The following is a 14,904-nucleotide window of genomic DNA, read 5'->3' on the forward strand; positions in this document are numbered from 1 at the left end:
AAAAGTATTCCTCTAGGAAGGAGAATCACAAGATCTAGTGAATTGGGAAATGGTTTGCAAAGCAAAATCTGAAGGTGAATTGAGAATTAAGAACTTAGAAGATTAGCAAAATGGGGAGGTTTATCACTCAAATACATAATGTCCTTGACAAAACATTATCTAACAAGCATTTTACAACGAGAGAAGATTTGGCATCAGAAGAAGTCCTAGATCACTGTCTCCTTTATTGAACTGTCTTTCCAAAGTCTTGCAGCCTTTTTGGTGTCAGCTGGCATTTATTTTAGGGCAAGGAAAAAATATCAGACTTTGGAGAGATTGCTAGCTGGATAATTAGCCCGTAGCAAAGTTTTTCCAATGTTCCATTAGGCTACTACAACATACAATTTGACTTAGCTTGGGTGGTATCAAGAGTCTAACGTCTCATACTCTTTGGGCCGCAGCAACTCCCAAAAAGATGAGAGCATTGTTGTGGTTGGCCATCAAGAGTGGGTTACACACAGGTGAACTGCTTACAAGAAAGCGATGGTAGATCAGTTCTGGATGTAGTTTCTGCAGCAACACTCAAGATACTCTAAACCAAAAGAAAAAATCATCTTCTTTTAAACTGTCCATTTGCTAAAAAAATTTGGGGGTCCGGGGGAGAGGGGATTAAAGATGCAATTAAATTCTGCAGATTTCCTCCATCCCTTATTTAATGTGGACAAAATAAGGACAAAAAAATCAAGAGCTATTTAAGAAAGACATGGGATAAATTGGTGCTAGCCCCAACATGATCAATATGGACGGTAAGAAATGCAGAACATTTCTGCATACAAGCGGCTTCACAGTCTGTTATTGAAGCTCTACATCTTTCAAGGGCTGCATCAACCTGGGTAATGAGGGCTGCAGAAACCTGGGTAATGAGAAAGGCAGACCACAGATTATGGAATTCACTCTTGGCGATTCTTCCTTCGTGATATTTCAATTCCTTTCAAAACTGGGTAAGATTTTTCCCTTCCCTTGTGTTACAAAATGTCAACCAACTTCAAAGCTAAGTTGAAGCAGAAATTGGACAACACAATCAACTTTTCTGGCCTCCAGCTCGAGCAAAGGTAAACTTACATTTTACAATTAATCTCCCAGCTAAGTTTGAACCTTTCCTGAATCACCCAAGCCCAACTCAAGTTATGTTCAGGTTTTACATAATAATTGAGTTTACCGTTAGGTGACGTATTTTAGATTGGGGTTTTGTTGGTCTTTAACCCAACCAGACCCTGCCTGAGTTGCACCAGCGGCCGTGACTTGTTTTCTGCAATGACAATATTGCTGGCATAACTCAGGTAAATGTGTTTCTCATACTGTTGGATTTCATTGCTGATGTTCCTACACTCGGATTTTGTTTGTGATGCAAATGAAGACTGACCAAAGTTCTTAGCTCTTCTATTTTGCCTTCTGAAATTTCCATCTCGTAACACACCTCAGTGAGGCTTGCATTCCAGCCCAAGGTGGGCTGGTCTCACCACCCACAGCTAAACCTCTGTCACTTGAAATTTCTTTGACGAATGAGTGAATAAAACAAAAAATTCTCTTTTTTTCAAAACAAACCTGGTCGCACTGAAACAGCATTTCCAAAAGCAATCACCCACCTTCATTTGAAGCCCACCTGCACAACTCCCTAGCCCTGTCAGAAAAAGATAACCAAGACTTGATCAGGACATCAATATAACGAGCAATCCATATTGCACAAATTTGAATGGATCTGCAGATTAGGGTCACTTGCCCATCTATACAATTAGAAATGACTCCAAGACATTAACACAGGTCTTGAAAGGTAAATATAGCTCCAACAATAGAATTGGAGGACCCTAATTCCAGAAGGTGCTCTAATGATGCCTCCAACAACTGAGGTGACCAGAGATGGGCATCATTCTGCAAACTAACCACAAAAACAAATTTAACAGAGTCGTACTTCAAATGATATAGAAGACATACCTTAAACAAAACACTAGAAAAGAACCATAATAATGATGAAAGAATTTCTCAAACTGGCGCCCAACAACACTTCCATATACCCAACTCCAGTTTAAAACAACCTGGGAAATATTTGAGAACGTAACCACATTACTTGGTACTGACTTCTAATGATCACATCCATGTAATTAACATAGCAGTCAGAAGAACACCTAATAGAGCAGTCGGCAAATGCTGAACTCCTAAATTCCAAATTGCAAGCTCATCAGATATAATGCAGCTTCCACACCGACATAACCTACCCATGACAACAGGTTACTTCCAAGTAAATGACTCAACAAAGCCAAAAATCCTTCTTCGTTAGAAGACAAACCCGAAAATCTAAACATGAAATGGTACGTAATTCTACTACTGCCAGCCACCATACTGCTGCTGGTGCTGCTGATTGCGATTCCCACCCATCATATTGGGGCCTCGTCCTGCACCTGAAGCACCATACGGACCCCCTTGGGGGTAATTTGGGGCACCTACTCCATACCCACTGCCGCCACCACCTCTAGGACCACCGGCACCAGGCATACCACTCCCACCATAAGGAGGTCCACGTCCTTGCTGGGGATACGGACCGCTGCCATAACCACCACCTTGACCACCACGATTTGGGTTATATCCACCACTTGGATTTCCACCTTGTGGGTATCTGCTTGGCCCTCCAGAAGGGCCCCGTGGCTTGCCATAGTGATGGCTTGGGCCAGCAGCCATGGGAGGTGGTGCATTGTGCATAGGCTGGCTGGGACCAGGTCTGATCTGAGGGTGTGGTTGCCCAGTTTGCTGAATGGGTGGTAGACGGGCATGTGGTGGTGGATGCTGTATTTTCTGTCGCTTTGCTGCTTCCTCTTGCTGCTGTCGTTGCTGTTGACGCTTCTTCTTTGTCTGGAACTCATGTGAGGACTCATACTTCGGTAAGCTGTATGGCCAAGAAATAGACACAGGACAATGAATTGAAGGTGAGTAATTTATTCTTAAAAGGATAAGTAATTTGCACAAAGGGCTACATAAATGATAGATTGGATCAAGGGAGATGGCTTAGCCAAGATTGAGGAGCAAAGAAGTGCAGGAAAAAGAGACATATTTGGTTTCTGAAGTTAAGGAGAAAAACACACCTTTTAGGATCACAAGGTAGAGGATCATTCCAAAAGTACTCCGCATCCAGTGCATCTTTTGCAGAAATCCTCTGAAATATTCGAACAAATACCACAACAAAAAAAGAAAGAAAATGTCAAACTTGTATCAACATGAAATGATGCATAGACACAGTGTCAGCTCAAAAGTTTTACAGGCAAGGCACAGAGAAACAGAAACAAACTCACTTGAGAAGAGCAAAACATAAGAACTTTTCATCATCCAAATTGGATATTCATATGGAACATACACAAAATCTCGATCAAAGAATTATAACCATTAAAAATATTCCCTCCAAGGCTCATTCTGATCAGAATCCATTTTGCCTAAATGAGGCATTCATTGGCAGCTGACAACCAATTAGAGGTTCCAAGCCATCCAATTAGAATTTTCTTCCCTCTAACATGTCTGCTTTCCATTAAACAACTTTGCCTGAGTGGAGTATGGACTGATACCAGCAAATGCCCAACAGTGAAATCTTCTTCATAAAAATTTGCCAAAATAATTGAAAAAATTGACATTATGTAGCTGTGAGCCTAAAAATATGAGTTTGATGCAAAAGAAGACATTCAATACAGAAATTTATAAAGCCACTATATAAATACAAATTGAGCAGGAGAGTAGAATATGAAAACTAAATCAAAAAAAAAAAAAAAGGAAGTTGGGGGTGCCAACTTATGATACTCATTATTATTTGATAAAACATGCCAATAATGTTTTGATGACAAAAATAGCCCCAATTGGAAGTTGACATCAGACTTTCTAGCCAACCAAAGCCTCACAGACTCCTAAAGGCTCATCCCTGTCTATGCAAAGAACACCAGCACATGCAAATAAAGAAAGACAATTGCTAATGATAGGATAGAGGAAGTGAAGCAGCACCAAGCAAACATTTATTAACAGTCCAATTATCTAAAATTTACAGGAAGGGAATAGAAAGTAGTAGAGTTCTGCATGTCTGACTGCAAAGAATTCTCACACAATTAGAACAATCACTCACTCTCACTCTCTCTCCCCCCATTTTGATGAAAATCCATCATCACATATGATGTTTATGACGGACATTGGGTTTATCCCTTGAGGGCATGCGATTATCAGATGACAATAATGCCATAATTTACATTGCGATGTTGCTATGCAAGAGTGCAATCCTTGCATGACTTGTCCCCATAACACAATAGTAAACGATGATTGTTATCACAACTCTTCCCAAAAGGAAAGCTCCTATATACTCTAGTGTAAGCCTCTCATTTAGTCTACTAGTCCGACTAGGAAATCATACCCAGCTTTATCCCATATAGTCACAGTAACCTGAACACACTAATAGAGCACCATACAAGGATGTCAACTATAAGAAAATCCCATCTTCTGGTCCTGACTAACAAAATTTGCCTATATGGCTTTCAATATACATATATATGAACTAGATGTGTTGGATAACCGTAAAAGCTCATCATTTCCCATGCCTGATGCAAATTATCATACACCACCAGTTACATATGTACATGAGGAATTTAGAGAACCAGTCTCATGGTTCCATTATCTGCTTGCTGCCATATGTCCCGTACCATGCAATAATCAAGCAAAAGCTCATGCACCACTCAGTATAACCTCTACAACTAGTTTATATCCTAACTTTCAAGGAGATTGTTTATAGGTTGTTACCTCATTCATGTAAACTTTGTTTCCACGACAACAGCATGTTCTGCTTCCACTTCATACTCAAATTATAATGCTACATTAATGTATTGATGAGTTTCAACATCTGATATATTGGCATCAAATTTTTCTTCTCACATGTTGTAGGAACAAAAAGAGGATAATTTTGATCCAGTTCTGCTAGGTTAAAATAATAAAATACAAGAGCATGCAAAACCAGTATGAAAAATTAACACTTAAGAATGAAGCTACACAAATAAAATCAAGCATGACATTAACTTATGATATTAGACTAACACTTTGTATGAAGTCGATTATGATAATGTCAAAATAATTCAGGTTGCATTCATTTGGTCTTTGTGATTAAGTTTTTCTAAATACATTAGAGGTAATATATTGATGAAATTACCTGGGATGGATCCAATGTTAACATTCTCTCTAGCAAGTCCAAAGCATGACGGTCAAAACTGCCAAATCAACAAAATAATATCCAGAATTTCAAAACTTCATAGCCGCTCATCAAAATATTGCTTATCAAAAAAAAAAAAAAAAAATGCCAGAACTGAGAACGTGGATGAAAAAAAGAGCAAAAGATACCAAGTTACTTACTGCTTGAAAACCTCCCTGAGCCGTCTCTTCATCGGCCGGGAAGGCTTAAAATTGTTATACCAGGGAATTTTAGAAACACCAGGCCAGTTGACCTCATCCGGAGTTCCACAGAGTTCAAATATCTTAGTTAGTTGCTCTGGCTGCAGGAAAGTCAGTAACATGGTATCATATTCATCTAGGAGAGTTTTAAACAAGGAAAGAATTTAAAACAAGACAAAAGAGACTTATATGAATTCTGTATATACTATAAAGAAAATAGTCAGACTGCAGAAAACAAAACAAGGACTTGAATAACAAGTCAAGACAGATTTATTTCAAAGTTGTATGTCCTATAAAGAAAATAGTTAGTTGCATCAAACAAATTGGTACAACCATTTGTTTAGCTGATTATAAACAGAGCCCTAATGATAATCCACATCCTACTTCGAACTAAAAACTAATCCCCTTTTAGCATAACCTTTAAAATTAATTCAAAACCCTAAAGTCCACTAAAAGAAAAGGGTGACTATAGTCAGCAAAGATAAAAGAGTCAACTTTTAAACACTGTTTTGCATAGTTGACTGTATGAGTACCATACCATACCATACTTGTAGGAAACTGGTGTGGTACCCTACCAAATGGCATAGTGGCTCCATAGAGTACTGTACCACCATGTGGTACGGGTGCTGTCCCAACATAGCCCATTTTGCAATGTGTTGGTATGGCGGTGTAACAGACCAGACCCCGAGACATAAAATCTTGATTCTAAATACTAAACAATCAATTGAATATTATAGGCAACTTATTTCACCATGACAATCTTGGAGAAGTTAAATTTCAGGGATGGTTCTAATTTATGATTCTCATAGACCAAAAATATTTATAGAAAACAATCTTACAACATGATGTATGAAACTAAGTAATCGGTATATGACAAGACTTCCTACAATTTGAAAACTATGATCATTTATGCTTTCTGTAACAAATGAAAACTGCAGTCCATTTTCGAGCATTTGTATCCATGAAGACCATCCTAATAAGCTCTTTATACACAACTGCATGTACAATAAAAGTATTAACAAAAAACAGCACTCAAAATATTAAGCAACAAATCAAGGATTCCAAATGTTAGGTTTGACATGCATAAAATAGTTTTCACTTTTTCATGAACATAACTAAAGCTCATCACTAAATATACCCTTTTGTTTACGAGTGCATGCATGAGATCTACTGGTGAATATGCTTCTTGACATGTGTAAGAAGGAGATCGAACTGCCCAGTTCAGGGGGTGCCGAAGCGGTACTAGTAGCCAACCAGGATGGTTCCAACATTCAAAACGACACACCACCAAGGACAGATGAGGGAGAAGGAAAGAGGAAAAAAGAGAGAAACGGGGGGAGGGAAGAAGAGGGAAAGGCTGAGGAGGTTGTTGAAGGCTATCAGAGGCCCGTCGAGGCCATTGAGGCCTCTTGAGCTCCTCCCTCCTTTGGAGAGAGGAAGAGAGAGACAGAGAAAGAGAGAGAGGGAGAGAGCGGAGAGGCCAGCGATGGTTGCTAGAGGACCATAGAAGCCCCCGAATGGTTGGATCTTCTTTTCTGCCCTTTGTCAGATTTAAATAGGGTGTGAAGTCAGCAATAGGATTGCCGATTTCACTGTGACTAAGCCAAAAAAAAAATAATCGTGACTAAAGCAGAGACACCCTATTTCAGTATGGTGGAGGGCGGGAAGAAAAATTTGACAATCTAGGGTCTCAGCCCTCTGGCAGCCATCACCGACCTCCTTGCCCTCTCCTTCCCTCCCTCCCTCTCTCTTCCTTTGTCCTATTCTCCCTCTCCACTGCTCCTCTGATCATTTGGGGGCCACCACTAGCCTCCCACCCTCTCCCTCTCCTTCCCTCCTCCCTCACTCACTTCCTCTCTCCCACTGCTATGTTAGTTCGGGCCCAGCATGAAACAACATAGGGGTGTACTAAGGCACCGGTTGATTGGTACAAGACCCGATACCTGCACAGCCAGCCTTGGTAAGACACAACACTACGCCCCCTTCCCCCCAAATTAAAATTAACTATTTGAAATATAAGTTGTCATTCTATCTAATTATTTTTGCTTCTTGTGATTTGTTATTGTTAATATTATTGCAATCATAATTGTCGTTGTTAATTATCAGTGATCCAATGCACAGATGCAGAGATCGGTTTTTGTTGCTTGTATCAGTGGAAGCACCCATCTATCACTTAAATCTTTACTTACTTTCCTTTATGAAGTGACAAAAAAGCATCAGTTGGTAAGAAAGCTCTAGGCCATCTTGAACTACCTAAAAATGATAACATGATTCAGGCTTTGTGGTGCTTTGATGTGATGCAGCCTATGGATACCCTCATTTTCCTCCTTTGTACCCCTATAAAATGGACAAAGCCCTAATCCTTGGAACTCAAAAGCTTAGACTCCGATTCTTCCTAAGACACCTTCAAATTTTTTTTACTTACCTCCCTGATAAATTGCTTATTAAAACTCTTAAGCATTTCTCTTACCTCTCTGATAAATTGATGCACAAAAAATGTGCATTCGAATATGCCCATTTGATATAGAATTCACATGCCAGGGACTCATCCAATATCTCTAACAGAAGTATGTTTTTTAATTATAAATGGATGTCAACATCAGGATGAATTTTTGATTCCTGCATTTTCCATATTTCTGAAAAAATAAAATTAAAAGCATGCTTGACCTAGACTAACTAAAACCCTAATCAAGGGGATGGGGCCGTGGGGGGACCAAAATAACATGGTTTTTCACACCTAGAAAACACCGTTATAGTACCATAAAATCATAATCCAGAATCCTTGCTCCTGCTCTTCTTGGTCGGCTTCTTTGGATGTAGATGAAAATTATGGAGCCTTTTCTCAGAAAAGGCTGCACTGTTCCCAAATCAAGATTCATTTCCTTCAGTGATTAATCATATTAAAATCTCCATACCCTGCTCCATCACCTGTGATTATTTTAATTCACATGCTCTTAAATTTCATTTCAGCTAGTCATTATACTGTGTCTCTATCTATTGATAATAGCATGTAGACAAATTTTTCCTCTACTTATTGTTTTTGTGTCCCAACAAAAAATTCTGAACACCATCTGCAACACCATAAGACTTCCTCTAGACATTTTATGCTCAATTTTGCTGAGAACGTCATTCACATTTGAAAAGGTTCACTGTGAAAATAAGTAATACAACACCTACCGAAACTGTGTCCTAAGAAACTTCAGACTGCCTCCTACAGTCATACAAGCACACAGACCATAATAATTACACTTGCTTGTACATGTATTTACAAGCCCTAGGTCATGAATGAACATGAAGACCAATATGAACTAGAAGAAATAAGACCACTATAAAAGAAATAATATGTAAAGATTCACATAATACCTCATTCTTTCCTGGCAAGATTGGTTTCCCATGCAGAAGTTCTGCAAAGATGCAACCAACAGACCACATGTCAACAGCTGGACCATACTTTGTAGTTCCAAGCAGCAACTCTGGAGGCCTGTCACCAAAAATGCCATGAAACATAACCAGTTAGATGCCGAGAGTGGTGCATTTGTTGAACCAGGAGAAAAAATTACAAGTACGGAAATCAGCATTGCATTCAAAGGTTGATGAAGATAGTATTTACCTGTACCACAATGTGATCACACGATTTGTTAGGTTTCCATTGTGATCACTGGAGAATGATCGTGCAAGGCCAAAATCAGCAAGTTTTAGATTTCCCTCATTATCAATTAGAAGATTAGAACCTGCACCAGGAACCATAATTCATCAGATCAGCAGCAAAATCAACGTTGAAAACAAAATTTCTGCCACATTGCATATGCAATACTTTAAACTACCTTTAATGTCACGATGGAGCACTTGATTTACATGACAATAATGAAGACCTGTTAGCAGCTGCCTCATGTAGCACTGATTGGGCATGACCAAACAGCAGTAGACAATCAGTAGGTGGTAAAATGAATAGTGAACACAAAATTATGGAGGCCTGATTTAATACCTTAATTTGGGGTACGGTGAATCTCATCCCAGGACGATCTGCTAGGCCAGTCAAATCATGATCCATGTACTCAAAAACCATGTAGATGTTTCCTTTATACTTGTTACCATCTGCAGCACTCAACAATTTGAACAACGTCAGTGTTCCTTTTGAGAAAAGAGGGCTAGGGAGAAAAAAAAGAAAATAAAATTGAATTCATAATTGGTGAAATATATGATTTTTAATCGAGACTTTCAAAGTGAAACTAGGTAGCTAAGGTACTGAACAAAACTCACCTGGCTTTCCTTGCTCATCCTTTTCAGGACCTGGTTATGTTTAACCCCCAAAAAAAAAATTAATGATATGACAAACTTGACATGTATGAAGAGGAGCTCATATGCAACATGAAAAAACCTGGAGAGGTCACAATCTCTTTCAATTGAATAACATTTTCATGATGCAGCTTCTTCAGAATTTTGATTTCGCGTATCGCTGTTATAGGAAACTGCAAGACTAATAAAATTTTAGCCTAGGTGGAGGATGAATATGTCAGCCATTCAATTCAAAGAACTTCCAATAAGCATATAGATGGAACATAAATGCATACTCCTTCTCTTTCATTGTCCATTCTAATTTTCTTCAGGGCCACTATTTCCCCTGTTTTTATTTCTCTGGCCATATAGACTTGCCTGCAGTCATTGTAGCAATGCAAAAAAAAAAAGAAAAAAAAAAGAAAAGATACTCTTCAGGAATCAAACCAATAAACATGTCACTAATAAGTCATAGATGTAGTAGAAACATATTAATATGTTGCATCCACCATTGAGGGATCAAACCAATAAACATGTCACTAATAAGTCATAGATGTTAGTAGAAACATATTAATATGTTGCATCCACCATTGTGTGCTGCTGATATTACACAAACGATACAAAAACCTCTAGATGCAATTCAGAAGGCCTAAGACAATAAAAAGAAAAGAAGCTTGAACAAATTCCATCAAACCCCCAAACATTTATATAAATAAGAGGATGTCGACATGTGTATCTGTATCACACACTGATGAAGCATTGAAAAAATAAATCCACCACCAAAACAACCACGATGAAGTGTGATGCATTACAAACCATATAACACTACATTCTGTGCAATTCTAAGTAACAAAAGGCAAAAAATAGATAAATTTATTCATAATTTCATCGAATTTTCGGGACATATTTTCTTAAGAAGATTATTAAATCCAGCCTAATTCGCCAACTGACACTTTACAAAACCTCCCACTAAACCAAACCAACATCTATATGAACATGATTCCCGAGAGTACTAGGATTTCTGAACCAATGCAGGCTTAGAGCTTGTTATGACTGGCTATATCAATATATTAGTCGGCAGATACTACAAACAGGCAAGAAAAAGATGCAACCTTTCTACTAGAATTCAGCATTAACTCAAAAGAAAAGGAGAATATCTTATGGACAACATATATCAAGCATCCAGGAACACAAATGAAATCAGTACAGGAATCAACACAACCGAGTAATTAAACAGAGAACTTTGACCGGTTATTGCACTCACCCGTATGTGCCTTCACCAATCTGCTCCAATTTCTCGAAGCAGTCGACGCTCCGAGACCCCCACGACGGGGGCTCCTCGAGATTCAGCTGCCCGGGAGCAGCAACAGTCATCCTCCACCTCTACTGCAATTCCTCGAAAGGTTTGAAAGCGAAAAACCCTAGCAGAAGAGATAACGCAAGATCAATGACTAATTCGACGCAGTTTCCCAAAACAAGAAGGGGCGTGTTCGTTCCAAGAAATCCGATGAACATCGATTTAATTAAACCAAAAGAATCAACGAATTCGGGAAGAAATCGGGTCTTAGGGTATTGGCGGCTGAAGAAGAATAGGGCGGGGAAAATGGAGAAAACTTGGGGAAAGCGGAAAACAAGGGGAGAGGAGGAGTAGGTGAGGGCTTTACCTCCGATCGAGGGCGCGGCGGCGGGAGAACCTTGGCGTCCCCTTCGAGGAGGAGAGGAAGACGACTCGCTGGCGGAACGAGCTGGGAATCGGTGGGGTGGGTTAGCATTTTATCCGTGTGCGTGCCGGATCGATTCGGTGGGGTGAATCCGAAACTTATCCGATTTATCCGACGTTCTCCAAAATAAAATTTGCATTACATCCAAAACAAAAAAAAAAAAAAAAAAGGAAAATTTGCATAAATTACTTGTTCTATAAAATATTTTTCTTGCATAATTGATCGTATTTTATGTTCTTAATCGAATTGTTCCTTAGTCAATCAGCATTTATTCAATAATTAAATTTTGTATTTTAGAATATATGTATGGGTTAGAAAAAATATGTAGCTTAGAGGATCATATATTAATCTATATGCATTGGTTATATTGTATCAAGATGTTTGTTTGTATGTATTATATATTGTCTACCTTTCTATCTATGTAAAGTAGATAGTTTAAATGAATATAAATGACATTTATATGGCATCAAGATGTCCAAATGTATATATTATATACGGTTTATCTTTTTATCTATGTATACTAGATAGTTTAAACTCATGCAACCGGTTAAACATGCTTAGTTAGAATGTGTACACAAGTTAAATCTAAATGTTTGTGAACTATATAATACATGCACAAGTCCTCTTTACTCTATACATCATATAATACAAGACTCAAGGTAGCTCAATCTAAAAAAGAAGTAAAATCAATTTTATAAAAATTAAAGTTAATATTTTGTAAAATCTAAAAATATGACTAATTATTTTTACATCTACCTGATGTATAACTTAGAGACTATCAAAAATATATTATTTTTTATTTTTAGATTATTTTAATAATATAAATCATGACCAATGATGTGGATCTTTAAATTAGATACTTGCAAGAACCTATATTGTTAACAGATGTATAAATCTCACCTCTAGGCAATAATGTAATTATATTTGTTTAGTGACATAGGTTTTGTTATGAATATCCACCTCGGCCTCAGCCCTAACTGAAGACACTGGAGATCGAACTTTGACGAGCATGAAGAATGCTCCTAAACAAGTAAAGGGCATTAGATATATGCCTTAAAACTAGAATGAATTCACAGGGAACTATGAATGGTAGCTTAGACCTCAGACTCTTTTTGAGGTGGTCACCTTGGCCTTTGATGAAGTACTTTAAGGTTAGCCTAAGCTGACATTGAACTAAATCTTACAGTTTTCTCCGTTGATAGCATTCGCCCTTCTTCCAACTCAGGAATATCCAGATAAGAAAGAATATCTCCGTGATTGAATCACGCCATGAATGGAAATAACTATTGCCAGTTTAATCCACGCATGATATCCGAAAATCAGTTGGACTCCAAGACATGTACGACTCTAATCCCCCTTCTATAAATAGAAGGATGCGGGATCCCTAGGGTAAGCTCTCGAATTTCATTATTTTTTTCTCATTATTTTCCTTCTAATTTGAGCGTCGAAGGATCTTTGTTAGAAAACTCACCGGCGAGGCCTTTTTGCATGTTTCCAAGCTGGAGCTCAGGCATCGTCCCTCATTACTCCATCATCACAGCAGTCAGACCTCAGGCATGGGAGTTGGCGGCAACCGATTCTAAACCATAAAAAGATTTTTTCAAAATTGCAGAAGGCTCACAGTTTTCACAAATTATACTCACTAACAATGAGGAGATCCTGAACTATCCATATCAGAAAGGTATATCCATTAGAAGCATTCAAAATTCTATTTGTATTATTGAGTTTGATGTATTTTGCTCGATGACTACATCCTTAATCTGATTGTAGCTCCATATTATCATTTCACCAAATGTTCCTCTTCCAAACAATAGCTATTAAGAATTTGTCTAATTACTTTTGGACCAACATCATAACATGCACATCTACTTAAACTTTGTGTTTATATCAATTCATGCTAAATTACTCCACAGTATGCATAATAAGAAAATCATAGCATTGTGGAAGCTTCTCTCTTGTAGAATCTCTCTTCTTGCATTACAATAAGTGGGAACCATGTTCGTGATTTCATATACAGAACGTCAGGTAGGTCACAGACGTACAATAATTCCAGCCACATTTATTACGTGCAAACAAAAGGTTTACAAAGGCCACAATCCTTCCAAACATTCAATAGCAATTCACCTCCTGCAGATCTCTCAAAGAATTGAGGCATTAATGTTAGCATATACACCGTAGAGTAGGATAGAAGCATGCAGTTATACCTTAACCTCCTTGACCTCAAAGACTTTAGGTTGCGTTTGGTGAAGACATGAATTGCTGAAAGTTTTAGAAGCTGAACTCGACCCATTCAACCTTTTAAACAAAATCTTTTTTTTCAAAAAACTATATAAATATTTGAGCATAATCTATCCTGACATGGAAATTATCTCAAGTGCAACATGTGCATCTGATGCAAATAAAAAACATTAAATACAAGTAAAAGGGTAGGAAGCTCATAGATCTTCATCCAAGTATAGCGCAAAATGACAACCCCCACACAGGCCAAGAAATCAATGGAGCACAAGGTGAAATAATGATTAGCACCTACAAGGTCCAACAGTTAGACCATGACTCGGTGTTTCAGTTCGGTAGTGAAGAAAAGGAAACTGGAGTTGCGAAAATTCTCTCTCTTAACCCGTGCCAGTGAAGAAATCTACGTACCCTTTTATAGTCTACATTTTTATACAATTGCATACGATGATAATAGATACAAGAATGAAAATATATGACAATAAACCTCAAGAATATGTTGCAGAAATCTATATGATCTTGAAGATTCTATAAATTTCTCAAGAATATACTATGGCAATCCCTTAATAAAAAATATACAATAATAGATTTCAGAAAAAAAATATGTTTTGATAATTTTTTGAATATCCTTTGATAATTTTTTGAATATTTGACTGCATGATCTTGGAGATTCTTAAAGATTTGTATGGTCAAGAGTTGGGCTAGTATCCCACCTCAAGCGAATATAGTACTGTTGTGGGATACCGACCGACCGACCGATCGGCTGACCGACTGACTGACCGTCTCCGACTGGCCGACCGACCGACTGACGGGCATATCGACCGATTGACGGTCGGAGTGCCCCGACTGAAAGCCGGGAGTGCCCGACTAACGGACGCTACCGACGGCTTTTCAATGGCCCATCGCCGACTGGAGGTATGTCGGGCGTATCCATCCCGACCGACCAAACCCAGAGGACGACTCACATGAAACTCGCCGACTGACGGAGGAACCCGACGCCACTCTGCTGGCCGCCGACCAAGGGTCGGCCGTCTCCTCCCATCGCCGTACAGCCGCCAGACCTTGTCAGCTCTGACACGGACATGCGGCACAGTCACCCAGGGGCATTGTCCCGCCGAGAGCCGGGTCAACCCTGGTGATTAGACGGCTACACGGCGACATGACATTTTCACGGCGGCTCTGACAGTCTACAGTGAGTTGACAGTTCCTCACTCGTCCGCGCCATTAATGACGGCGC

General features: G+C 38.8%; 1 protein-coding gene across 7 annotated transcripts; it reads right to left on the reverse strand.

The window, feature by feature from the left end:
- Positions 1-935: 935 nt before the first annotated feature.
- Positions 936-11,507, reverse strand: LOC105056831 (cyclin-dependent kinase C-2). Of its 7 annotated transcripts, none has more exons than XR_012136218.1 (16): positions 11,379-11,507; positions 10,979-11,135; positions 10,011-10,092; positions 9,818-9,908; positions 9,700-9,729; positions 9,425-9,534; positions 9,264-9,336; positions 9,050-9,170; positions 8,803-8,920; positions 5,401-5,540; positions 5,201-5,258; positions 3,114-3,184; positions 2,324-2,917; positions 2,163-2,248; positions 1,760-1,915; positions 936-1,660 (listed from the first exon to the last, which is right to left on the reverse strand). XR_012136218.1 is itself a non-coding variant. In XM_029268031.2 (14 exons), the coding sequence occupies exons 2-13, from the start codon at positions 11,086-11,088 to the stop codon at positions 2,359-2,361; spliced, it is 1,563 nt and encodes a 520-aa protein (XP_029123864.1). In that variant the 5' UTR covers positions 11,089-11,135; positions 11,379-11,507; the 3' UTR covers positions 2,016-2,248; positions 2,324-2,358. The 7 variants fall into 7 exon arrangements, 2 of the variants coding, with proteins under 2 accessions (XP_029123864.1, XP_010937462.1); XR_012136217.1 differs by having other exon boundaries at positions 936-1,516; positions 1,626-1,660; positions 2,163-2,917; XR_012136216.1 differs by having other exon boundaries at positions 2,163-2,917.
- Positions 11,508-14,904: the final 3,397 nt, after the last annotated feature.

This window comes from Elaeis guineensis, chromosome 13, assembly GCF_000442705.2.
Source record: "Elaeis guineensis isolate ETL-2024a chromosome 13, EG11, whole genome shotgun sequence".
In the NCBI taxonomy this organism is placed as follows: domain Eukaryota; kingdom Viridiplantae; phylum Streptophyta; class Magnoliopsida; order Arecales; family Arecaceae; genus Elaeis; species Elaeis guineensis.

Bases quoted from the DNA above. Each gene is read 5' to 3' on its own strand.
- LOC105056831 (XM_029268031.2), bottom strand. From the start codon at position 11,088: ATGACTGTTGCTGCTCCCGGGCAGCTGAATCTCGAGGAGCCCCCGTCG. The intron at 9,535-9,699 runs GTGAGTTTTGTT...TGAGTGCTGCAG, and splicing joins GGATGAGCAAGGAAAGCCAG to ATGGTAACAAGTATAAAGGA. The intron at 5,541-8,802 runs GTATTATGTGAA...ACTTTCCTGCAG, and splicing joins TCTTGCCAGGAAAGAATGAG to CCAGAGCAACTAACTAAGAT.